Source organism: Chiroxiphia lanceolata, chromosome 3 (genome assembly GCF_009829145.1).
Source record: "Chiroxiphia lanceolata isolate bChiLan1 chromosome 3, bChiLan1.pri, whole genome shotgun sequence".
NCBI lineage: Eukaryota > Metazoa > Chordata > Aves > Passeriformes > Pipridae > Chiroxiphia > Chiroxiphia lanceolata.
Window position 1 is genome coordinate 18,780,854 of NC_045639.1, and position 26,777 is coordinate 18,807,630.

Below are 26,777 nucleotides of genomic sequence, written 5' to 3' on the forward strand. Positions count from 1 at the left end.
TGGGGGGTCAGGCAGGCGAGGACCTCCAGTCCTGGCCGTCTCTGAGCAGCGAGCAGGGCACACCTCCTGCCCTCCCCCTGATTTACCGCTGCCGTGCGGGGAAGTTACTCTTTTTCCGCTCCGAGTATCTCATGCATGCTTGTTTTTGTTAGGGGAGGACTGCTTGGAAAAGCACCTAGAAAGCATCCTCCTCCGTTTGGCGCCACTGGTACACTGCCGAGGCACTGCGGGGCTGTGGGGGACAGGCAGCGCGGTCCCCTGCCCCGGCAGCGCGGGTGATGCTCTCCTGGCGCCAGCCGACGGTCTCGCTGGCCCCTTCCCGTGGGACGCGTTCACGGCTCTGCCCGAGCAGCGTTCGGGGCCGTTCCCGCCGCAGGGGCCGCTCCCGGGCGGTGTTTCCGGGGCGCTCCCCGCCCTGCGGGGGGCGCTGCCGCCCCCGCCCCCGCCCGGCCCCGCCGAGCGCCCGCTGCCCCGGGGCGCGGGGCCGGCGTCGCGCCCTCCCCATTGGCTGTCGATGACATCACCGCCCCGCCCCTCGGACCCGCCCCCGCTCGCTGATTGGCCACCGCCGCCGCCCGTCGCGGCGGGCCCCGCCCCCGCCGGGCCGTACATTTACGCGGTGGCAAAAGAGAAAGTAACGAGGATGGTGCGGGCGGCGCGCGGGGCAGCGGGCGCGACACGCACCGGCACCACCAGCGGCGGCCGCCGCCACCAGCACAGGCGTCACCATCACCGCCGCCACCACCATCGCCGCGCACCGGGCCGGAGCGCGCCGCGCCGGTGAGTGCGGGGCAGCGGCGCGGAGCGGTGCGGGGCGCGGAGCGGAGCGGAGCGGAGCGGGGGGCTGCGGGAGCCCGCGCGGGGTCTGCCGCGGCGGGGAGCACCGCTTGGCGTCGGCGGCCCCGGCTCCCTGCGCTCGGGGGCAAAACTTCAGCTTCCCGCTTCTCGTGTGCTCTTCAGTTGTTTGCCCTCGCTGAGCGAGCCGGGTTGTCTCCCTCGCTTATTTAAATTTTTCAGTTGCGTCAGGCGAAGGCGCTCAGGGATCTTTTATCCGCTCTCTTATCCTAAAAAGAAAAGCGAGGGACAGTTTGGGGAAAGAACGGGCTAGGAAGCCTCCCGGGTGAGCCGCCGGCAGCCCCGCTTTGCCCGGCCCCGGCACCGCCGCCGTGCCCCGGGCGGGCGGGTCGCGGCTTCTTTCCTCGCTCCGGAGGTACCCGCGGGTTCGCTCCGTACAGCGGTGGCTGCTGCGGGTGGCAGTGCCCCCCGGCCCGCCGACGTGTGAATGGGGCATCTCCTTGCCCCTTGCCGACGGGTCCGGTGCGGAGCCGGCTGCGCGGCAAAGTGGGACTGCGAGCGCTCGCCCCGCTCCGGGGGTTTGATGGAGTTGGCGAAGTTGGTGCTGGGATGTGTTTTTCAGCGAGAGCTGCGGCTGCTCCCGAAGTTGCTGCTGAAGGGGAGGCACTGTCAGGGCTGGCTTAGGTTGTTTTGCTCTTGTCGTTTTCCTTCCCTCCTGTCGTCTTCCTTCCCTCCCGAGTGGAAATGGGGGGATTCTAAACCTGCGCTCTGGGTCTTAGCAAATGAGAAGGCAAAGGCTGAGCAGGCAGTGACCTTGCTTGGGGCAGAGGGGACCCCTTTTTATAGAAGCTGTGAATTGTGGTGGGGAGCAGGGAACTTGCCTCATGGACTGCTGGAGAACAGCAGCCTTTCTGGGCCTGGAGCAGTGGGCTTGACTGGGGCTGGATTCGCCTCTCTAGCAGGGGAATGGAAGTGCAAGGTGTGCACTTACTTTTTGTAAGGATTTCCGGACCTGATTTTCTCCTTTTCTTCTGGGTATTTTTTGTTTAGCCTCACGTGTTCAAGTTTGTAACTGTCTCAGGAAATTTGTTCACAAGCTAATTTTGTTCCATCTTGCTGGAAAAGTTGTGTATCACCACTGACACATTCAGCTATTCAGCTCTTATGCCTTCCTCCCAGTAGTAGAGTCAGCCCAGTAGTTTCTTCCCTTGCAGTAAGCTGCGGGATGAGAGAATGTGCCCTTGTCATTATCAGTGGTGTGCCTTGCAGCCTGGGGTTTCAGAATAGCTCAGCACCATCTGCATGTAGCCAAATGCCTCCTCCTGGGTGTAACTGCACATCCAGGCTAGTCGCGTGTGTTCTGCATGCCATGTGTGCACATGCAGATAGCTGAAGTATTTGCTGCAGGATTTAAAAGGCTTTTTAGCAACTACTGTCAGAAAGGGTTGTTAGGTTGAGGATAATGGGTCGAGGCAAAGTAAGTTGTCGCATCTGTAGGTTTATGTTGATTTCATGATCTGTTTTCATCACCTTTTTCTTCTTTCCCCTCCACTTTTTCTTTTGCAGGGTGATCTTGAGTTCTTCTTAACTTGCTAGTGCTCAGCCTCCTCATGCCTCCGTCTCCTCTAGACGACAGGGTAGTAGTGGCACTTTCGAGGCCAGTGAGACCTCAGGATCTCAACCTCTGTTTAGACTCTAGCTATCTTGAGTCTGCCTCTTCTGCCTGTGAGAGCCACTCCAGTCTGCTCGGCGCAGCTGTTGTGTCCCTAAAGACTGCTAATCTCACGTATATGCCCTCATCCAACGGCTCTGCACGCTCCCTGAGTTGTGGATGCAGCAGTGCCAGTTGCTGCACTGTGGCAACGTACGACAAGGACACTCAGGCCCAAACTCAAGCGAGCACCAGCAGCACCCACGCCGGAGCCTCCACCGCCTGCCCTGCCAACCAAATGGTCAACAGCAATGAGAACGCCGGCAGCCTGAGCCCGCTGGGCGGGGTGGGGAGCCCTGTCTCAGGCACCACCAAGCAACTCACTAGCATCAAAATCATTTACCCCAATGATCTGGCCAAGAAGATGACCAAATGCAGCAAGAGCCACCAACAGAACCAGGGGCCTGTCATCATTGACTGCAGGCCCTTCATGGAGTATAATAAGAGCCACATTCAAGGGGCTGTCCACATTAACTGTTCTGACAAGATCAGCCGGAGAAGGCTCCAGCAGGGCAAGATCACCGTCTTGGACTTGATCTCCTGCCGGGAAGGCAAGGACTCCTTCAAGAGAATATTTTCCAAAGAAATCATAGTTTATGATGAGAATACCAATGAGCCAAGCAGAGTAATGCCTTCCCAGCCACTCCACATAGTGCTAGAGTCACTCAAGCGAGAAGGCAAGGAGCCCCTAGTCCTAAAAGGTAATTCTCCTCATTGCCCGCATGTAGGCTCATGGTTTGCTTTGCAGCATGTACGCTCTGCTGTCAGCCTCACTGATGGCTGAACCTTGAAAGCATCTGCTTATCTCTAGCGAGGCTTGCGTGCCTCCAGTCACCAGCAGCAAAGCAAATGCTGTTCGTGGACAAATCATGGAGCTGGTAGCAGGGAGATGCTTGTTTTTCTCTGAATGTTGTCCTTGAGTTGCAGGAGGGATGGGAACTGGAAGGAGGAGGAAACGTGCTTCCTGGTGTCTGTGCAGACAAAGAATTTTCCCCCATTGCTTCTTCTGAGTATTTATAGTCCAAGGAGCAGAGGTCCAGGAGGGGTTAGTTCTCATTTATCTTGTCAGACTGACCTTTACTTAGCAGCCTTATTTTAGTCTGTATGAAACTAAAGTCATAGGTGCTGGAGATGGGCAGTGAGATTGGAGAAGGAAAGGCAAGGGAAGTCACTTGGTCTGAGGCATTTTTTCGTGGACCAGTCAGCAATCAAACCTTGTTTTGGTGGTATGAGGTGAGAATAATGAACAGAGGGAAATACTGAAAAAAGTGATCTGAAAGTGTTGTGTTTACATGTATATGTGTTTATATATGTGTATGGCTTTCCTGTAAAGGTTCCTGTTTTAATGTGGTGTTTGGTTTATCCCTTAATGCTTTGGTGGAAACAAGCCCCACCAATTAAGGCAGCATCAAAGGACAGTTCCCTTTCTTCACTTCATTCTGTAGATCCTATTTATAACAATGCTGCCCTCTAGATTGAATTTCCTTTCCCCTGGGTATTTATGCCGTTCAGAGGCATGGTTGGCAGAGACTGGCTGTGGCACTGAGAAACTATGGAAGGATTTGCTGCTTAGCTCATACTGTATGTGTTTAATTCGCTTAAATTTTTCTGTGCAGCTTACTACTTCCAACCTGCCCAATGTGGCAGGAGAATGGATTGGGCTAATAGTTTATCCCCTTTCCTCAGCTGAGTTTCTTAGCTTTATAGGAGCTAAGGGTCCTGTGAAATACTTCTGTGTGGGTGTATCTTGTGGAAGCTTGAAACTGGTGAACTGCCTCTTCGCTCCCAGCAAGTGTATGGTCATGCTGGGCTTGCTTTGATACTTGCTGCGGGTTCCCTATATGCTTTTATTGAGTCTCTTGGGTTACGGTGGTGACCTTCACCTGTAAAAGAGGGAGATGAGGTGCTTAGCAGAGGGACATTGTTGCTGGAGTCCTGTATTTCTGGTGGTATTCATTCTGTTCTACAGCCTTTGCAACTAGATATATGGTTGTAGTCTGCAAGCCTTCCTATCCTCAGAAAAATGGTATGCTGAAAGTGTTTTCAGAGAAACACAGGGAAAACCACTGAAGCTTCTGTGGACCTCAGACTGGTACTTTTTCAGTACCTGAAGTAAGATCCTGGTGGAGATGAAGCTGCAGAGCTGTAGTTGGGCAGCACTGAGCTGTTGGGTGCTATGGGCAGGTTTTGGCCAGCCCTTTCTCCCACCTTCCAACTCTGGGTGCTGCACTGGGTTTGACCGCTTGTGAGAGTCCTTGGGCCATTTTTGGTTTTCTACCATTGAGAAATGTTACCTAAGAGACCTGCTTAGCAGAAATCTCTTCCCCAAACTGGTCTGCCAGCAGATCTCGAAGCATGCCAGAGGAGAGAGAAGGCCCAAATCCTTAGTTTTTTGGATGTAGTGATCATCTGGATCAGAGCAAACCTCACCTGGGGGAGTGTATAGTGAGGAGCTCCCCCTATCACCTAAACTCCCTCCCTCTTCTTTGAAGTGGAGCTCAAACTGGGGTCAAATGGAGTTGAGCATGGGATAAAGCAGCATTTAGGAAGGCTGCGATTAAGCTTCCGAGCGGGAGGAGTGGTGCTGGAACCACTCGTTATTTAGTTTCACTTGACAGATAGTGTTTTTTCCATCGTGCTTCAGCAGTCTGGGAGCTGGCACATGCACATACCTGGGTTCAGGCACTAAAGTGAAACCGAGGGTGACAGGGGAGCCCTCTTTGCCTACATTTGTTATTTTGAGTGATTTCTCTTGCTCTCTGCTATCTGCTCCTAATTTATTGCCGGCCCATCTGATCCCCCGTGTTGTGTTTGCAAACAGTGGTTGCTAGCCAGGCTGTCCAAGTTTATGTCCCCCTGATCCGGTGCCACCTTCTCCATGTTTGGTGCTGCCTGTCAGCCGTAGCCCCATCGCTGTTTTTGTGGCACGGTGTCACGTTGTGGGGTGAATCCGATCGGCAAAGCCGAGGGTTGGATTACATCTTTGGCTTACAGCACGCTGGGGTAGAGACGTGGCCCTGTGTGAGTTTAGTTTTTAGGTGCCCCAGTCTTTTTAAGCAGCAGAGAAACTCTGTGCTGTTCTCCAAGGCCAGGCTGTGATCTACAGATAAATGTATGTATGGTGCACCTTATTAGGCTCAAGTTAAAAAGAGGTGGCCTGATTTATTTTTAATGTATCAGACCAATATATAAACTAGCATTGTGACAAGAGAGGGTTTACGTATGCTGTGGTATGGGGGGATTTTAAAACCCGTATTCCTCCCTTTCTGTTCATTCCTCTCTTTGCTGCTTCCTTTAACATAGAGCATATTTTTGGTCATAAACATAATATATGCATAATTTTGATTTAAGTTCTTTAGAAGAAAGATTTTCATTTTTTTTTTTGTTCACAAGGCATAACAGCACTTGAGACAGGCATAAACCCTCTACTTTTATGAAAAAATAAGCCCATAAGCGTTTCACAGGCTGTAGCAGCCTGAGCTATCAGGGCTGAAGCTGCTGCTTAGCCTGTTTATATGCAAAATAGGAAGAAGTCATATTTCCCCCAACACCCAGTCACACCGTACTAGACCGTGGTATTGCATGCTTGCTAAAACCTAAAGGCCTCACTTTTTTGGATGCCTTTTTTTTTTCTATTTTTATTTTTTTCTTAGCATTGGAAAGGAGAGAGCAAACCAATGATGTGAGCCCAGTGTCCCTTCTGCTTGAGGCCAACATCAAAGCTGTTGCTGAATTTGGGGAGGGGAAGAGCATGGCTCTGTGACCCTGGGTGGGATCAGCAGCCCTGACCCTCCTCGGTGGGATTGTGCTCCTTTCCCTCCTACAAACCCAATGGTGAGGCATCTCTACCTTCCCTGAGCACTTTGGCTCGTAGAGGAAGTGGCCTGGAGTCTTGAAGGCTTGTGTGCTTGAGTTCGCTACTGGGACCTAAATATAGAAAGTGGGAAATTCATTTGCATTCAGATGAAAAGTATTATTTTTACCCGAAACTAAAATGTTTAGGTTTGGAGTTCAGCATTTTTTTTCCAAGTTAAATTAAATCTACAAAGGAAACAAAAATGAAAAATGGAAGCATCTGTGCCAACACATCTTGACAGCTTTTAACACAAGAGGAGTTGCCTTGGAGTCCCTGACCACTATCTGGTAGTATTGTCTCCATCTTGTTATTCCTCCTCTACCTTTGAGGTCTGGCAGTGGGTCCTTTGTGAACCTGCTTAAGTCTTGTGTTTAGTTTGTAAAGGCTTCTGTGTTTGACTGCAGGGAAACAACTGAATTCAAAAGCGGAGGTGCAAAATGTAGTTTGGTAAATAATTCATTCTTTTTCTTCTCCTTACATGCTGTAAACTGATGGCTGGACTGCTGCAAGGGAGATGGAGAGGAACTGACTGGTTCCTCCCCAACAACTGATTGATTCTCTGTTCTTGTTCCCAGTCTGAGGAACTTATTTATGCTCTGGCTTTCAATCTTCTCACTGCTCATCTAACAGGGAAATAAATGAAGCAACTTGCTCTCATTATAGTGGGTAAGACCTGCCAACAAACCACTTCGTGCTTTCTGCCATGGTCTAAGAATAGCTTCAGATCTCTTACCACACCAGAGTCGCATATCAGCAGAGTTGAAACAACTACATAGGGCCTGAGGTGCCTACACAAGGAATAAATACCTGGTTTATGTTCCCCCATGTTCGTGTAAAATACTGTGAGCAGCTGCCTTAGAAATACCTGACCTGGTCATAATCTGTGCAAATATATAATTTATTATTGTTATTGTTAGCAATATAATTCAACAGTGTCAGTGTTGCTTTAAATCCTAATTGGATTACACTGCACAAGAGTATTTGAAAGTAAAACTTGATGTAATGGTCAACAAATCCAGCTGACCAACAAAACATGTGCCTGGCACTTATTTCCACCAGAAATCTCCACTGAATAAGTATTAGGTCATGGTTGTAATAGGGAAATGTGTAGTTTTAAACACATTGGATGTCTCACATGCATTACTTAACATTTAAAAATAAAGCGTGTTCCCTCTGTGCTGCAGAGGAAATCTGGCCCCATCAGTCGCTAGGGAAAAAACTTCTGCTGGCTCTGTTGAGGCTGAGATTTCACCTTCAGTTTTCAGACTGATTGCTGGAGCTTAAAGTATCTTTCTACTGGAATCAATAATCTCCTTGGCCATAACACTTGAAAATTGATTGTGTGTGTCTGTACCTTTTGCATATAGATAAATTGGGGCAATTGTGTGGTTGGACACCACGGTCTTTACTGTATTTTGAGGGGATACTTCTGCAGAGTAGTGTACCTCTAAACTAATGGAAAATGTGGCATTTCCTCCCAGATAATGGCATCTGAGAGTTTGAAGAGCTGGCTTACAGGGTACCTATCACATTTAAACTGTCCTTGGGGGGAAGACTACCTTGGAAAGAGGAACAGGAAGGAGGTTTGTTTCTTTGTTTTGTTTTGTTTTCCTGGTTTTGGCTCCTAGTTTGTCCTACCCTTGGAAACCAAACTAAGAGTTAAGCAAACTGTTACATGAGGCAGACGTCTCTGATGCTTGTAAAGAAAAACTGCTCCAGTTCTGTGTGAACTGGGGGAACATTCCCCGTGATGTTCCTGATAGGTAGATGCTGGATCATAATTAGCTGAATCCTTCATGTGCTGCCCTTACCCTTACCCTGCCAGAGGTGAGAAGCTGTATTATTAAAATCTTTATAGGACTGCTGCTGGTCTGTTTTCTGGCTTTTTACTCTTGAGGTGAGCACAGCCTCTTGAAGAGGCTTAGGGTGGCTGTATCTTAACTGATACAGATAGAATTTTTTTTTTTTTTAGACCTATATGTGGGGGGTTTGCCTTCCAAAGGAGCAGTCTAAGTTTTTATGACTTTGTGCTACTTAAGTAGCACAAAAAGTTTTAGTGAGATCGCTTTGGCTTTTTGTTGCATTCAAAGTGGGGGATCATCTACTTGTCTTTAGGCTACAACTCTTTCTTGACTCTGTGAAAAGCCCCATTACACTTAGGGTTTTTTATTTATGCAGGCAACTTGAAAGTAAAGAAATGCCATAAATATGAGCAGCATGCACACATCATAATATCTGTCTGTTTTGCAATTTCACTAGTCAGCCAGGAGGGAAACACCTCTAAATATTCAGCATCAGTTTGCAGGGCTATAGAAGTCATGCTGTTTAAAAAATAGATTATGGTAATCTGAAGATGACCTAGTGCATTGTCCCTCTGTGTGTAAGATAAGATTATGCGTGGTGCTGTGGCCTTGTTGGGAAGTCCCTGGTGGGCCTGGGAGAGTGCTGGCTACAGAAATCGCAAGGCTGACCTGAATTACTTCAAGAAGTTGTTTTTCTGGAGCTTTGATTCTGGGTACTTGACTGAATCTGTCTCAAGCAGTTTTTTAAACACCTCTGTACTGTAAAAATTAATTTGTGGTAATCACAAAGGTGTTGGCTAAGCTGGGGCTTAAAGAGCAGTGTTCATTATGGATATCACCTTTCCCTGCCTCACCTAAAAGTAAAAGCTGGCAAAGAGTCCCATTGAGAGTAGGCTGGATAAAGGTGCTGTCTTGAGCATTTCACTTGCTTCAGCTTCTTCTGGCAGGCCTTTCACCTGCTCTTGATCCATTGAATGCTGAAGAATGCTGTGGGAAAGCTGAAACATGCGCTAGTGCCTTTGGGTTCAGCCACCAGTCCTTGCTGTGCTCTCAGCACACCCTGTGTGGAGGCAGAACCAGGGACTGCTGTGAGCAGGAGGCATGGAGGAATTCAGTGGGCCTGTTTCTGCAACTGGGAGGTCCTGGGGTTCTCGTGGTCTCTGCACAGGGTGGCTGATCAATGCTAAACTTTTTTTTTTTTTTTTTTGGTTGTTGTTTTGTTTCGTAGGATTTTTTATTAAACCTTGTGACTTTTTAGTATAGGAAACTCTTTGCTTCAGTTAATATCTGTGATGAAGGCAGCCTCACATCCGGAAGTATCTCAGCACACCAAAGGTTGGTTTTGGTGTGTCGCTGCTGCTCTGAAAGATGTTGATTCCCGAGGAGCCTGTGTCCTGCCAAAGGTGGTCTGACCTGTTTCTGCAACTGTATAGCAGCATTTTGGAGCTTGAAGGAAAGGGGAAGAGCTGGGAGAAGCAAGTCTGTCTCCCATATGGTGCAGAAAGGAGGTAATCTGACTAGAGGGATGCTTTGTGCCTGTATAACAGGGCATTCTTGTGGCCAGGTGAGCTCTGACCAAGGCCGAGTGATGGTTAATCTCCTGCTCTGTGACTAAGCGTGCACAACAGACTTGCTGTGAGGCCTTAGAGAACTCATTTTCATCTGACTGGGCTTTTTTTTCTGTCCTTTGCACTGTTTGTTACACTGAGCTCATTTCTCTTGTTGCCATTGGTGTTAGGTGTTAACCCAGGTTCATCCATAGTCACAATGGTGCCCTGGAACAACACAGTTGCCTGTTGCAGAAAGGGGAAGATGGACTGAGGAGCATCCCCTTCCTCTCTTCCCTTGCTGGTGCGTTTTTGCTAAAGTGATAAACTGTAGGCTCTGATTTGCCTCTAGGTGGTTTTTGTGCTTTTAAAAATTCAAGGTTCATTTTCATGTGTTTCTCTGCTTGGGTGAGCAGGTTACCTCCTTTTTGAAGGAAAGCTCTGCTCACAATGAAGAAACTAAAAGATCCAGAATGGGGCACAAGCTTCTGATCTCCTGGCACTTGGTTTTAGTGAGCATGTTCCAGGAGAGTGTATGCAGAGGAGACCCAAGTTGGCAAATCTGCAGGGAGCAACTGGGACCTTGTAGGTCTAGGTACCATCTAGTCCCTGGGACAATGCTAGCCTTGTCTATCTCGACTACATCCACAACTCCCTGCAGTGGGAGCTCTCCTGTGGCCCTGCACTGGACTGTCACCACTGGGCTGTTGTCACAGGAGGGGTCTGGGGTTAGTGGGGTTGTGGGGAACTGTAAGTCTCTTATCATCTGCTGCTGGCAGAACACAAATGTGGACAGGGCATGGGAAGGCTTGGGAGCCACTGCTCCTGCTAGGGTTAGTTGTTGCTTTGCATGTATGCAGCACCCTGTTTCCAAGATCATGACTTTGAAGGAGGAAGTTGCAAAAACTAAATTAAGAGAATAATAATAGTGATGCGAACACATTGGTTCTCTTTTGGCTGTCTCTTTTACCGTGCTCTAGCTTTAAAACGTCTACAGCATGCTGGGATTAATTCCCACTTGATTCACTGCAACAAAGAAGAACTGCTTCTAATTAAAGGTAATAAAAAGAAGAACAAATGTTATTCCTTGTCCACACATGAATTATCATATATATTTTTTTTTATAATACCTTAAAGAAACTTGGAAAATAGAAGCTAACTTGCAAGCTTCTGTAATATCAGTCACATTGGTTGTCTCCAGTTCATTATGCCAAAGTGTGATATTAAGGCTTATGTAAGCAGTTGAAAACTAATGTTTTAAAAGCAAAGCTGTTGAAGCAGTTGATGTATGGTGTTGGTGATAGGCTCTAATTCCTCTTGGTCTCTGTTAAGGTAATGGGAGTCTCTCTGTCCAGCTGATGAAAGCTAAGAATAAGACTTTTGCTGCTGGTTAGAATTTGGCATATTTTAGGTACAAAACCACTATCATTACTAAACGTGAGGTTAATTGTAAATTCATGGGTGTTTGTGTTAGTCCTGCAAAGCAGAGTGATATCTCTGTTCGGGGATAACACAGTTCTTATGCTTCCTGGGAAACATTAATGTTAACTCACCTGTGGAGACCAAGGAGTTATTTTATTTGGAGACAACGGTTGATTTTGATCTGGCTGAAGATATTCCTTGTTTTATTGCTATTTAGCTCTGGCTTCTGTAAATATGACTTTTTCTTTTCTTCCCTTCCCCCTCCTCCTCCTTCTCTCCTTTCTTCCCTTGACTCTGGAGTATATGGATGCAATCTGGGTCAACTTTCTTTTTCCCTATGGAGTTTTTAGGGACCTTGGTTTTTAGACTTGGTTCCTTGACCATTATGATTGGGATTTAAGTGTCAGCAGAGCTGGCCCTGGATCTTGTGTCAGAGTGGAGACTGGCATGCACCATGCTAGTTCCAGTAGCTTGCTGCTTTTATTTTTGGCTATGTGGCACTGGGATATGTCAAGTCAGCACTCTTTATGTTCTGTTTTTTCTTCATGGGGTTTGAAATACCTTGCTGAAAGGTGTCAATTTGGAGCCAGGTAGTAGTATTATTTCTAGCCCAAAGGGTAGAAGCTCTTCAGCAGGAATGGATGGCACTCCCAAATGCTGGTGTGGTATATCAGCACCTTGTTTTCCTTTCATATTAATGTGAATGGTGCTGGTGTTTCTGAAGTGGAGGAGCAGTGGTTTGGATTGGAAAAGAGCCTGTGTTATCCTCAAGAGAAACAAAGCAGCCTGCTCTGTCATTAGAAAGAAGCTGTCCTAAAGAGGTTGCCCTTAAAAGGGTAAAGAGAATAAATGGATGGCTGAACCATGAAAATGTCAGTGTTCTCGAAAACATGCAAATTAAACAGAAAGGTCCACGCCTACAAATCCAGGATTACAGATGTCTGACACAGTGCTGGGACCGTTCTCCCTCTTCAGACATGCTGAGCCACAGAGAGCTGTGGCTGTCTGCATGCTGCTCGTGTGCCGTCGCACCGGCTGCTGGCTGTCTCCAGGCTAGTTGCTTGAGAGATGCACATGGTGATGGGCAGGGAGAGAACTGGTAATAGATTAAAAACCAAAAAAACCTTGATGTTCTGGGCAAATGTGCTCAGCTCTACCCCTCTCTGTGAAAACAGACCCATAGCTCTTTGCCAATATAAAACCATTTGTGGTATTTTATTGCATTAAAATAGTTTCTGTTCCCTCCCCCTTCACTTCCCCTTGCCTCCTTTGTACATAGCTTTAGCATTTCTTGATGACCTTTTTGTTAATATGATTTCCAGTGGGAGCATTTCACAGTAGAAGTATGTATTCCTTCAGGGTTTATGCTGACATTTCCAGTGATTATTTAATTGGACTTCATGTTAGCCTACATCCCCACGGGAATGCATACTTTTGCTATGAGGAGTTGTAATGTGTCTAATTTTGAGTTTCTGCTATAAACGCTTGCCCTCCAGGGAGGGTAAGTCCAATCCTCCTCTGTGGCTGCAGAGTTGTCACCGTAGTGTGTTTGGGATGTGGAGTTTCTTGTCTTGTTCCTATTTACAATCTTACATAGTTTAATCCTTGTACCAAAATTTGGAGCAGGCCTTCTCCTCTTTCACCTTCCTGACCACTCCCCAAAGATAACACAGTGCTTTGAAGGATGCTGGTTTATTTTCCCATGAATACTTTAGTTTTTTCTTTAAAAGGGGCAGACTCAGCACTCTCATAGCATAGGGTGGATTTCCAGTTACAAGCTGGAACAACTGTCTTGATTGCAGAGATGTGGTCCAGAAGTATTCAGAGCAGCTTCTGGACAGGCTGGTGAGTACTCCAGAAGTTAGTGGCATCTCTTGAAGAAGCTGACAAGTAAAGGTAAGGTAGGGAAGGGATGTGTGGGATTTTCCTGGGTGTCCAGGGTCTGAGGAAAAAACCTAAATTAAAGACAAAAGAAAAAAGGCATGAAGAAAGAAAAAAAGAGAAAAAAAACTATATTTAAGAAAAAAGAATCAAACTGAAATACCACAGAGCCAGCATCTCTGGCTCAGCCTGGCAGGGGAAGGAGGTTTTGGTGACCTCTTTCCTTCCTCTCTGGGACATGTCTCTAGGACAGCTGGCTGTGCTGTGCCTGGTGTCAAAATAAAAAATAAAAGTAGATGGGACCAGGGACCTCAAAGACCAGCAGGAGAGGATGTGCTGTGGCAAGGGGTGTGAGCTGTAGTGAGATAAAATTAGAAATAACACACAATCGTGTGCGCGTGTCCCTCGATGCTGAGGGGAAACCTTTCCTCTTTATCTGGTGCCACACTCTTGACTTCTAAAGGAACCTCAAAGCCATTGTGTCAAGGATGTGCTTGTAAATTCTCTAGGCCAGAATTTGTGTACAAACTGACCTCTCAGGATAGTTCCCACATGGAAAAAACCTGACCTTGCAAGTTCTTCGGAATGCGGAGTTTTGCCTTTTTTTGAAGTGCTGTTGGCAGCTCGATTAGAGGGAGAGACTAGATTAGATTGAGTGTATCGAGGTGGAAACTGTTCTTTGTGAACTGTTTACTTTTACTTTTTTATGTTTGTTTAAAGCTTAATCTTTTGCGGCAAGGCTGATGCTGAATGCTGTGCGGGTGGCAGGGAGAGAAACCCTGCCATAGGTCTTTTGAATGTCCTGCAGACAGGTGAGAAGTAAACTCACAGGACCAGGAAGTCAGACCTATTGTACTTGCTATCAGCAACAGAAATAAAAAAAACTTTCAGTTAAGCCTTTGATTTTGGAAACAGGGGGGCAATGTGGGTTGTTGAGGTAAATGTGGATACTTATATTGTAAAAGGATAGATTTTTTTGTTTTGTTTTGTTTTTTTCTCCCCCTTTCTTTAACAGCAGGAATGGTAAGGTGTAAAGCAGTCCTGGTGTCACTGTGGCCTCCCTGTACTGTAGAAGGATGGGCTCCCCTCTGTTGTCAGCTTTATCTCTTGTAAAGCTCCCTCCAGTGTTGAAAACAAACAAACCTCACCACAATATCCTTGAAATCAAAGCAACAACTCTTAATGTCACCTGGTGACTGTGGTCCAATAAGTCCCCACCCTTTGGACAGAGGGGAGTTGCCTTTCCCACTCTGTGGGCCAAATACAATATTTTCAATCATGTCAAGCTTTCATGTAGAGTGAGCTCTACGGCAGTGAGGGCAAGCTTTGAGCACTGCTCACCAGTAGCGTGGTGAGGAGAAGGACATCTGCATGGAGAGTAGACACTGACCTGCTTGGATTGGCCCTGCTGAACTGTCCTTCCCACACTTCTAGTGCTTCATGACAGCAAGGAGAGCCCTGGTTGGGTAAAGAAAGTCTGTCTTGTGTTATTCACAAAATCCGAGCATCTCTTCTTTAAGTACCTCAGGATGAACAGAGCATAATCCTCAGTATGCACCATGAACCATCTTTGCTCTGGCTAAAATCATGACAGCAAGAGCTGTGAGCAAGTGTCATGGCTGGATCTTCTACTGCAAGGTGGTAGTAGCTCCCATGCCCTATGGGTGCAACCCCAGTGCCTCTGTACCCTCTCTGCTAGTGCCTTTGCTAGTCAGTAGACCTACACCTGCATGCATAACTGTGTAGGTGGGGTGGTATGAAGAGTTGGTCTAGGTGGTTGTTCATATCCCAGGAGTGGATTTGGCCTATAACAGCAGAATTCTGCTTTAATTTGTACAGCAGCATTTTTCCTTGGTGGAAGGCCCATGGTGCAGGAGCAAATTCTGGCATTATCGTGGTGGTGGCTCAGCACCAGTGTGTCACCCTGCAGCAGGACCTCCAGACACTGGTGGCAGCATGGCAGGGAGTGGCTGAGGGACCTGGACCCTCCTGGCAGGCTGAGGAAGGGGAGAGTACTGGGTGGCTGAAGCATCTGGACAATACCTAACCTCTATTTTTACATGCTGGAGTTGCTTAACCTTGAGGCATCCTGTGCTTTGAATCAACTTGACACAAAGTCATCTGTTCATTAATAACACAGGAGCAGTTTAATTGTTGTCTTAGTGGAAAAATACATGAGACTGTCATCAGCTGTTGCTTCTGGCAGTGCTTTTCTGCAGTAATGTAAATAAATGAGGTCACAGGTTTAAAGGAACAGGCTGTACTTGCACAAATTGAAAGCGTCGTCTTAAACAGATATGCACCAATTGTGTGAGTGTCTGTCCTGTTCCCCAAACGCTCACTGTAATGCTTCAACCTCAAACACACTCAAACGCAGCCGCAGGGGCTTGGTATGCTATGGTGGTACTGACAGGGCACATGCTGAGTGGATGTTTTAAAACTTGGCTTCATTCCTGAGCGAGTAATGCCTGGGGTGGCCAGAACTGTGGTATTGCTGAATTCTCTGCTGTGCACCCTGCAAGAGCCCAGCAACACAAGAGGAGGGGAAGTTACAGATCGAACATCTTTTCTGCTGACACTTCCCAGTGTCCTGGGATTTCTACTCTTGTTGCCTCTGTGTGTATTGCTTTTTTTTTTTTTTTTTGAGATGGCTTTGTGGTATTGTAATCGAGGATGAGCGGATCCAGAAATCCGCCTGGACAGCTTTGAAAGCTGTATAAAAGGTCTGGTTGTCTCCCGAGACCACGTGTTCTGTCTAAATGTGGCTCCCACATCTGCAGTCTGTCATGTATAAAAGTATGTTCCTGTTTGCAGTTGTAGCAGGAACACCCAGTACCTGCCACGCTCAGAACAAAGTATGTCCACAGCAATGAGGTAATGCGAAGGTGTTGCTTTATTGTGAGGGCATTTCATTGTAGCTGCCTCCCTCTAAGCTCTGTCACTGCAGAGGGAACAAGGTCGTTTACTCCCTTGACTGTGGGGTAAGAGCCCATTTCCAGATAGCAAACATATTGCAAATCTCCCAAAGCATATTGTAAGCCCACATCCTAGTTTGCATATAGTCACCCAGCTACAGAGCAGCAGTGGTGGTTGAAGGAGGTGCCAAAGGAGAGACAGAGGAGGAGGGCAGGTGTTACTGTACTCCTTGTACTCAATTCTCAATCTTCTCAAAAAACAAACAACAAAACCCCAAACTAAAAACCTACAACAAAACAACTACAACAAAAAAAACCTCCAAATAAACAGCCCCCCAACCAACCCATGTGTACAGGTAAGGTTTTTCTTGCTTTCTTTGAAGATGGTTCTACTGCAATCATAAAAGCTGATTGCCTAGTTCCTGCTCTACCTTTTGTGCCTCCTCTGCATTGTATTTGCCCTCTTCTGATGGCAAATGACAGACACTGTGTTTAGCATGATTTTTATGCAAGCACCATGTTGCTTGTCTTTTTTTATTTGTTCAGAGCTGCTTTGGCTCCTGTCCAGCCGCTCACCTGGTCTCATAGCGGTGGTGCAAGCCTTGGGCTCCTGGATGGCTTTGGGGCTGGGAAATCTGTGTGCAGCTGCTGCCTGGGTGCTGCTCAGCGGGGGAGTTTGTGGAGCATTAAGCAAGATGTTTATGGGCCGATGGCCGCGAAGAACTCGAACAAGCAAGTGTGAGTAGCTGGAGCACGTCCGGTGCTGACTTGGAACTTCCTAAAAGTTTTGAAGTCTCAGACAATCAAAAGTCTGTTGTCACTCACCAGCTGTTCTGGCAGGGTAAGATGCTGGAAGATGACATGCAGTTATAACTGCAAAAATACCTGGTTTTTGTATCAGTGGTGAGCAAGAGCTCTCAGTCCTATGTTGTGTCCTGCTAGATACCAGGCAAGGCCATCTGCCAGGAAGGGTCCTGCTTCATTGATTCATTTCCTTATGCGAGACCCTTGGGTTCCCCAGAGTGCTGAGCATCCTTGTATGTCCACCTTTGTTTAGATATGGGTAGGTTCAGCTGCTCTAAAGGCCTGCCCAGCTGCCATTTTGGCGCAGAGAGTGCACAAAAGCACTTGGGATGTTCTCTGCACCCGCATGTGGGCTGCATCAGACCGACTGAACAGTTCAGGCTTTTTGCTGTACTTTGGTTATTACAGCTGTGTGGTGTGTTTAAAGGCAGAAGAGACAGGCTATGAGCGTGACATTGTGTTGAAATGAATGTTGGTGGCTTATCTGGCTGCTGGCATTTTGGTTTGTCACTGAAGGTGGCTGCACATCTGAGACTAGGCTCTGTGGCTGTGGTTCAAACAGCACTGCCTTGCATGCTGATGGGCTTTCATGGTGGATATATTATATTGCTTCTTTACTTAGGCTTCCCCTATATGATGAAGGCTTTTTGCACCATCTGAAAAGCTGCTTTTAAAATATAGCTTATCTCTGTGCTAGTGAGAAGCTTCTACTAGGCTGTGCCTCTTGGCCACAGGCGCTGTTACTGCCCTGTATAATGCTTCCTTCATGCCCCAGGGTAGGGAAGGCTTGGGCAGCGTCAGCCACAAAACAGCTTTTGTTACAACCACGAGAGGAGTCTCTGCATCCATGCCTTGAGCTTCCTTGTTATCTGGAGTTGTGGTCAGCAGCAGTGATATGTCTTAGACTTTACTGAGTTCAATTAATCAACTCTTAGACCAGGCTTGCCGGAACTATGTGTTGGCCTCCTCTCCCACCTCCTCTACCCCTTCTACATGAAGACTTTAAGTGCTGAAATAGCAGCTTCTTGACAAAGGAATACAGATACATTTGAATAGCCTGTACATTGTATTTACCTTCATGTGTAAAGTCTATCCCTCTTTCACTCTTTCTGACTGGTCATAATTAACTTTACTTGGACCTGCTTCAGGAAGTAATCTCGTAAACTTTAGAAAAACTAAGTATTATGCATGCGTGAGCTCCGCTTAAATTACAGTAGTACCTCATAAATCAGCTAGGTACAAGGATTGTGTGTGGTGAGAGTGGAACAGCACTCATGAGGTGTGTGGGTCCTATTTTGGGACCTGCAGGACTCATATGGCAGTGCAGATCCAAGCTCAGCTCCTGCTGTTGGCCTAGGCTTCAGTTTCTCTCCGTGACTGCATCTTGCTGCCTTCTTTCTGAATACCAGTGTTCTGGTGCAGTCTTTGCTTGTTCACATGTCTGAGCCAGTTCAAGTTGGTAATCCTCTCCACAGTAATGTGTTCTTTCAGGGACATTTGCTCTGAGAGTTGCTTGGGTATGGTACTTTAAATATTCCTTGAACTAACTTTTTAACTCCGCGCCCACATGAGGAGGTGAACAAGGAGAATGGGGGATGTGGCCTGACATTAGGAATAGTGACCACTGGCAAATGTCTGGAAAGAAATTGTGGGTGAAGCTATTATATATTTAGCTACTCCACTTGTTTGTGCATCTTCCACATGCTGTATTTGGGGTCTCCTTCCCATCCTTTGTCCTGGTGCTGCTGCTGGAGTGGTGGGGATTGCCCTACACCTCTTGATTTCTTCTGAGTGCAGTTATAACAGAGGAGCCCTACACAATGTAATGGTCTCTTATCCTCTCCTCCATGTCATTTGCTGGACCAAAGCTCACAGTGAGGAAGGGTTGGTAGTAGGAGTAATAGTGTCTTCTGGCCAGTGGGGCAGGCAGAGGACCTGAGAGTAGGACATGGGTGGTGAGGAAAGAACTTGCTCTAGACTCTCCAGCTGTGCTGTATCTTACAAGGCAGCTGGTGAAACAGGATGGTGTCTGCCACACCATCAGTGTGTCTCCACCTTAGTGATGAAACAATGGGATCCTACCTCCAGCTGCCTATTCCCTAAAGCCTGCAGGGGAGGTGGAAAATGAGCATTAGCTCTGGGCCACTAAAGCAACTTTTTCAGGGGTTTTCCTGAGAATCCCAGCACGCTCCGGTTATTGTTCAAATGGCAGTATTGAAGCTGAATGGACTGGTTGCCTACGTAGAAGGATGGGAATGTGGGTTAGGGCTTAGCCTTTAGCCCAGACTCTAGACTGGGGCTGTTGGTTTGGATGAGACTTCAGGCATCTTCAGCTTGGAGACCATTGTCTTGTTTGTTTTCTTGAGTGGGTTGAGAAGACTTTTCAGACCCCGTTGAGGCCATGTGGTGCAGTTGGCAGTTGAGCTCAGATTTTTGTCCTTGCTTCTTCTTTCTCCCCTGATCCCTCATTGCAACAATTTTCAGAGTACAGATCCTTAAGGTAAAACTGTTTGCTCTGTGTCCTGTAAACAGCAGAAACAGCTGAAGACAAGCACACTTTCAAGGGAAGAGGAAATACTCTACATTTTGTAGACATTTCAAAGATTTCTGGGAAAATGAGTTACTAGCAGAGTGTGAAGAATAGGAGTCTGGATGTATTAGAGCGGCTCAGACAGTTGTAGCCTAGTCTGGGTGCCTTGTGCCCATGGAGTACAGTATAGGGTGCTGAAATGGCCCTGGCTGGGTACTACCCTATGGGCAGGTATGTCACAGACATTTGAATTCCAACACTCAAAATGTAGGCATTGGAGCCCTTTGCTCTGTCTGACCCAGAGCCTGAGTGACAGCATGTTTTTCTTTGTTTTAAACCTTCACTAGATCACTGTGAAAGAGCACGGAAAAGACAAATAGCCTCTCTTTTATTTTTTTATTTTATTTTATTTTATTTTTCTGTTTAAATAACATTATTGGGATGATGACATTCAACATTTATTTTGGCTAGTGTAGCTCTTTCTAGTAACTTCAGGGTAGCTCTCCCCCCTCCTGGGTTTTTTTTGGCTTGCAGTTAACAAAGTGCAATTGAGTCTGAACACTTGGCTCCTCTCAGTGCGGAGCATGACTTCAAGTGTCCTGGTACAACAGCAACGTGCGCTTTTGTGGGCGAGGTGGGGGGGGATGTATCACTGCATTCCTCCTCTTTCTGCCTTTTTCTTTCGGAGGAGCCACCTGTTAGCATTACATCAGCGGCTCCCAGGAACGCCACTGCCTCCTACCAAAGGCCTCGCACAAAGTAGTAGTTCTTGTATTGTTTGCACTCAAAGAGCTGATGTCATGCCAGCTGATGTCATTGTGTGCTTTGTGTAATCGCTATGGAAACCAGGCAGGTGGGGAGCCTGGGGCTGATGTCATTCCCGAATGAGGTGTAGAAAGAAGGTTCCCTTTGCTTGCTCCAGCTCTGCAAAGCTGCCCTCCTCAAAAAAAAAAAAAAAAAAAAAAAAAAAAAAAAAATGGAGAGGGAGGGAGATGGTGCTTGAAAAAGCCAGCAAGGCATGCAATAGAGTCGGGGAGGCATGAGTTGAAAAAGTGACTTCTCCCTCCCCCCTCAGATTCATTTTCCAATCCATATTAATGTCCTAAAAATAGCTCTTGCTAGATATTTTCATGCAGCCAGGGCAGCAAAAGGAGGGCTGTTTGCCACATGTTAAGCAAGCACCTCAGTCTCTGTTAGGTTACAAGGAGTGGTTTTCTTTTGTTTGGGTGCACAAATGTGTACGTACTGTTCCCTGGAGTGATGCCGGGGTGAGCTGCACCCATCCTCAGAAGTGTTGGATGGGGGGATGCCCTGCAGGGCTTGCTCCCACAGGCAAATCCGCTGTGGGCGGGTAAAGCTAAGACTGTCCCAGCTGGCTTGCTGCTCTGCTTTAGTGTGCTAATAGGCCATTTGCCCCTAGTTTTGGTGATGTTCTCCTTCTTGAAAAAATACCTTCCCTCTCTCACAGGTTGGTAGGTGAGGCAGCCCCAGCACACTGATGTTGCACAGAGGCGTGTTTGTCTGTGAGCCTGTTCCTTGGCACCGTGTGCCTCGCAGAAGGGAGGACAATGCCTGCTGCTGATTCGTGCTACCCTTGCTGCTGACTGCACAGCATTGGTCACTGTGACAGTGGTAGTGGGGACAGTAGACCCAGCTCCAGTCCTGGTGGTCCCAGTATGTGCTCTGAAGAAAGGTGGATCCAAAGCGTTGCCACCTTGGGGTATCTAACCAAAATATCTGCTTGGTCTCTCTTCCCAGGAGGACTCAGCGGTTTCAAGCAGAACCACGAAAACCTCTGCGATAACTCCCTCCAACTGCAAGAGTGCCCGGAGGGGGGAGGAGGGGGCGGTGCCTCCGCTGTGCCCCCCATGCTACCTCAGTCCATCCCTACCACGCCAGACATCGAGAACGCTGAGCTCACCCCCATCCTGCCCTTCCTCTTCCTCGGAAATGAGCATGATGCTCAGGACTTGGAGAAAATGCAGAGGATGAACATAGGCTACGTAATTAATGTGACCACCCACCTGCCCCTGTACCATTATGAGAAAGGCATGTTCAACTACAAGCGGCTCCCGGCCACTGACAGCAACAAGCAGAACCTCAGGCAGTATTTTGAAGAGGCTTTTGAGTTCATTGGTAATTACCCTTGACTGGAAATACTCCTGTTTGTTTTGGTTTTTTTTTTATTTTTACCTGTCGTAAGAATTTAGAGTGAATTTTATGCTTCTCCAACTACTCTGAAGGCTGAATAAGGCCATATTTACTTTTGTTTAGGTTGTCAGAAATGCTGAGCAACTCATATGTCTTTTCTTTCTCATCTCTGATGTATCCAGTTAAGTAGCCTGGGGTTACAATTTTTATCCATTGATACTGACTCCTACCTCCAGGCTTTAAATTCAGGAAACCCGAGAAAATTGAGACTTTTGTCATCCCCTCTTCTTGATTCCTTTGCATTCCCAGTTTCCACAGTGGCTTACAGCCAATTTTTCATAGTAACTATTCTCAATGATGGCTCAGTCTTTCCTAACTTAATGAGAAAACTGACAAACTTTCACACTTTGCTTGTTCCACAATTAGATTTATAGCTTCCAAGTGTGTGTGTGGTTGAGTGGATAGCGATGGAAACTTGCATTAATAAGCTTCTAAATCCTGTAGGCTGTGTGAAAGAGTTCACCAGAGACATGCAGATTGTTGCAGAGGTTGCTGAGGAAATGACCCACCAATGTTGCCCATGTTGTTCTGAACCTCGCTAGATCAACCCAGGACAGCCCTCAGCCAAGTTTAGGGCCACACTCAGCTCTGGTTGGTCAGCTAGGCTAAAGCCAGATGGCTACTTTAAGCGAGGGCTTCAGCATGTGATACCAAAAGCTTTTGAGGGTCACATCTTGGCCCTCTTTGTGGACACCGCTTTTGTGGCATAGTGAATGTCCACCTGTGCTGCTCCAGCAGAATTATGTGCCCTGAGAGGTTTTCTGAAATATTCTGGGGGGGACCACTGATATATAATTTTACTTTCTTGTGCTGAGGCTGGGCTAATCTCTTTGTCAGTACTTCATGCTTGATAGTGGAGGACTAGACAAGGGAAGTGTGTTTCTGTGCTGCATCCCAGCTTAGATCCCTGACTGACCCCATACAGAAGTGGATGCAGAGCCATGTTCCTCCCTGCCCTCAGACCATCAGTGTTTATGGCCTTTGAGTCAGGGGATGGGTTCATGGCTCCTGAAACTCAAGCCTGTTTGTGCTGGCTCTGTGGAGTGCTCCCAGGCTCATCAAGGATTGGGGCCCAGTTGTGGGACTGGGTCCCAGGACTGGAGGTCCAAACTCAGCATGTTTTCCTGAGCCCTTCTGCCCCTGCTGTGTGCCTGGGCAGGGCAGATAACTCTGAAGTAGATGGCTTGTGAGCCTCCCCTGGCCGTGTTTGGGTTGGCAGGTTGGCAGGGGACCGTGGTGTGCTGACATGTATGGCCTGTAGCTGTGCTACTTTAGTGAGGGTGAACAGAGAAATCACTGATTGTGCTGCAGTTCAGATGGAGAGCAGCATTAAAGCCTGAGTCTTACCACTGGGAGCTTCTACTGGGAGCCCTTGTCGCCTACAATGTGAAGGACCAAAGAATCTCTGTTTAAAACCAAATTTTCCCCAGTGTTCCTAACCCAGTCTATCAGTAGTGCTGTCAGCTCCCCAAGCTGCTGATTACGATGTGCATGGGAAGGTGAACACCCCGTTTTGGGTGAGGGGTAAGGGAGAGGGAACCTAGCTTTGATCCTCTGGGAAAAAAGCTGTACCAAGAAATCCCATAAAACCTTAAATTTTGAGTTCAACAAGATAGGGAGATGCAGTAGGCTAAGCTTACGTAAAGAGACTGCAAAGCTCTACTGAGGTCCTTTGGGAGTAGGATGGAGATTTCTGCACCCAGCATTCCTATGAGCTGAAGGATTAGAGCTCTCAAAGCCACTGAAAGATAGTGTTTGGCTTGTGACCTTACCAAGGGCAGAGAAAGCAGCTTTGCTCTGAAAAGGTTTAGAAAGTGTTTCAAAACCCATTTTACTTTCCTTTTTAATAATTACAGCTTGGGGGTCTGTCTTTGTTTTTAATAAACAAATATTTCTCCACTGAGAGATTTTCTCCATAGCAAATTTAGCCAGCTGGGGAAATAACTAGTCAAAGCTTTACCTTCCTCTGGGTAAACTTTAAATTGCATTTGAGAAGATTTGGAAGTGTTTAAACAGCAGATTGTTGGCCTATGTTTCTTTAAATATGTCTTGAAAAAACTACAGCCGACCCCAGGTTAAGCTAAGACTAAAACCATAGGAAGTGAAATCATCAGAAACTCTCTGTGAAAGTGTGTCAAAATACATTAGAGAGTTTCAGCTTTCTGAAATACTAACTGCCAAAGATGTCTAGAGGGAAGTTGGCTTCATTTATGCTTTCACAGTAGAGGTTGAACATGTGGGGTGGGATGAACTGTACTTTTGGTAGGGTTGGATTGATGCCAAAACTTGCAAACCAAATTCACGCTCGTCCTGCGGATTAAAACAAAAGAAGTAGATTGAAGGGTCAACATCTTGAAAATTTTATCTCCTGTTTTGAAAGCAAGCTGTGGGAGATGAGGGTGGTATGGTATTGACTCTCCTCTTTCTCATGTCCTGTTAAGAGGTGGTTACAAGGACTCTGTCCTTCCTAAATCCTGCCTGGGTTGCCTCCATCTAAGCGATGTATCTTGGTGGAGAGCGTGTGTCTGTGTGTGTTATCCAGCTCCTGCTTTTGTGGAGGCACCATTGAAGCTCATTTCAAGAATAGCTTTGTAAAAGCTTCCAAGAACAGGGCTTTGAAACACATATATTGTTATGAACTGAATCTGAAAATACCTGTTTGTTAAAAAGGTGGTGCCCTACTTTGAAAGACAGGGAGGTTGAGATGCCAATGTAATGCAGCGGCAGAGGTGGAAATGGAGCCCGATGCTTCATCATGGGCCTCGACCTCCCAAATAAATGCTCCCTGGCACCAGTGTGAGCAGTGCAGCAGCATCTCTCACTGTGTGGTTCATCTAATAAAGAGATAAGGATTTGGACATGAGGATTTTCAGTGTCAGAGTGGACTGGGTGTTTCACGTGCAGTAACTCTAAAACGTTGGAGGAAGGTGGGCTGGAGGGAGGGGGGACGAGATGCTGCTGTGCTTGTAATCAAATCAAGGGACTTTTCACATTAAGTTACTCTTAATTGCACTGAGCTTGTTCTAATTTATGAACTGGCAAAAATCTTACTTTCTTCTGTCTTTCTTGTTTCTAGAGGAAGCTCATCAGTGTGGGAAAGGTCTCCTCATCCACTGCCAGGCTGGTGTCTCCCGATCTGCCACCATAGTTATCGCTTACTTAATGAAGCACACACGCATGACCATGACGGATGCCTATAAATTTGTAAAAGGCAAACGACCAATCATTTCCCCTAACCTTAACTTTATGGGGCAGTTACTGGAGTTTGAAGAAGATCTAAACAATGGCGTCACACCACGAATCCTCACACCAAAGTTGATCGGCGTAGAGACTGTCGTGTGACAGCGACGCTGTGAGGTGGCGGTCAATGAAGGGGTTAACCTATTCTTCACCTGATTTGGGGCAATGATGGGTGGCTTGTGGGTTTTTCTTTTTAGCTTTCAAGGGGAGTTTTGTGGCGAACTTTTTGTGAATAAAAACCTTTTTTGTAAGGAAAGGTTTTTAAAAGATCCAAGAACTTTGCCGGGTTTGGGATGCTGTTATGATTTCCTTCTCAGACACCGGCAGAGCAGGGAGGCTTCAGAGCAAAAGGAGTACTTTTTAAAATCAAAACAAGAAGAAGAAGAAGAAATATTGGGCTTTTTTTCTTTTAATTTTTATTTTTCCCACCTCTCCAGCTACTTGTAGAGTTTATGGCTAAGTAGTCTGTGCAGGTTCATAGACTGAAGAAACCTAAGTTGAAGACGAAACACAAACAGCCAAAACAAAGCAGAAAAAACCCTCCCTGAAACATAAGGGCCTTCATTCTGCAAAGGCTTTGCTAAAGATAACCTAGCAAAATGCTCACCAATGCAAAGGAAATCAGAGCAGCTTAAAAAGTCTGCAAGGCACTTTTCACACTCCTGACTCAAACTAAAGAAGAAAAAAAAGTTTATTTGGTGTGTTTCATGTTCCAGTTCTATTTTTCTATTTTGGGGTGTAAGGTTTTAACAGTAAGGGACTTCGATCATTCTATGCCATATGCCTTCACTGGCTTCTTGTGCAATAATAATTTGGGCTTTGATTTGAGTGTTCAAACCAATTAGAGTTGGCTGCCCACTAATAATAATTTTTAGTCTAATAGTGCAGCAGCAGCCAGCTTGGTTCAGAAAGGATAAATGAGAGCAATTATTTCGTTCCTTTATATGATTTTGATCCTGGTTACAGTGCCATAAACCTTGTTACATATGTATATCAGAATGTACAAAAATTGAGAAGTTTATTTAAAAATATTTTTCGCACAAAATATTGGTGTGTTCAGTTGTCTATGTAAAAAAATTTGATTATAAAAGAAAAAAATCTTTTGGAAAATGTGTGTCCTTTTATTTCTTTAGCAATTTTCCATTTTCTATGGGGTGGGGTTTTTGTTTTGTTCCTTTTGGTTTATTTTTTGTGGCATTGTACATCTCCTTTGACAAAATTGATATCTCTTGTTTGGCATCTCCTCTTTAGTGTTTCGTCCCTGTCCTCTGGTGGTGGAACATGTTTTCTTTACTTTTTACTGTACTCTTGCATCTTGGATTTCTGTAACCGAATTTTTCTCTTCTGTTTGGCTGAATTGGCACTATTAGTGAGGTCTCTTTGGGACAGACCTGTTATTTCTACAGCTCAGTAGCCATTTGGAAAAATAAGAAATAAACGTTCTCCACTGATTCCTTTCCATATTCCTGTAATTAGCTTATCTTCTATGTTAAAAAATTGTCTGGTTTCTAGAAATGTTGGTCACGTGCGTGCTTTTCCTCTGCCTCTCTATAACCCCCTCGTTTAGCAGTTCCACAATTCCTGGGAATCCTCTTCCTGGAAGTTTCCCCTCCTTCTTACCCATCCTCCCCCTTCGTCCCCCTCCTTTTCCAGCTGTGTCACTGTTGTGTGGTGTGTATTGTAGGCTGCTGTTTCTGCCTGACAGCATCACTTGGGTGGCTGACTTTTGCTTTCCTTGTTTGTATTTACTTTTTTTTTTAAATTTTTAATGATACGATATAACCTGATCTCTTCTGGACTGTCACGAACTCCAAAGTTCATTTATATGAGCCTAAAATGAGTTAGAAAACATTTATCATATGATTCTGTTGTGCAAACTGATCTATCCCAGGAAGTCTGCTAGCAGTAAGGCTTTTCCTAGATGGACTGAACCAAGTGTGAAACAGGACCTGTCGGAAAACTTAATGTATAATCACAGTAGACATGTATATTTTTGTGGACATTTTACTTAAAATGTTGTTACTATACAGATATTTTCTTGAAACTTATCCCTTTATTAAATT

At 46.3% G+C, this 26,777-nt stretch overlaps 1 protein-coding gene across 1 annotated transcript; it reads left to right on the forward strand.

Annotated features, from left to right (window-relative positions):
• Window positions 1-719: 719 nt before the first annotated feature.
• DUSP10 (dual specificity phosphatase 10) lies at window positions 720-25,824 on the forward strand. The gene is made up of 4 exons (XM_032683870.1): window positions 720-780; window positions 2,362-3,207; window positions 21,022-21,399; window positions 24,551-25,824. Exons 2-4 carry the CDS (start codon window positions 2,406-2,408, stop codon window positions 24,814-24,816), a joined length of 1,446 nt encoding a protein of 481 aa, XP_032539761.1. The 5' UTR covers window positions 720-780; window positions 2,362-2,405; the 3' UTR covers window positions 24,817-25,824.
• Window positions 25,825-26,777: the final 953 nt, after the last annotated feature.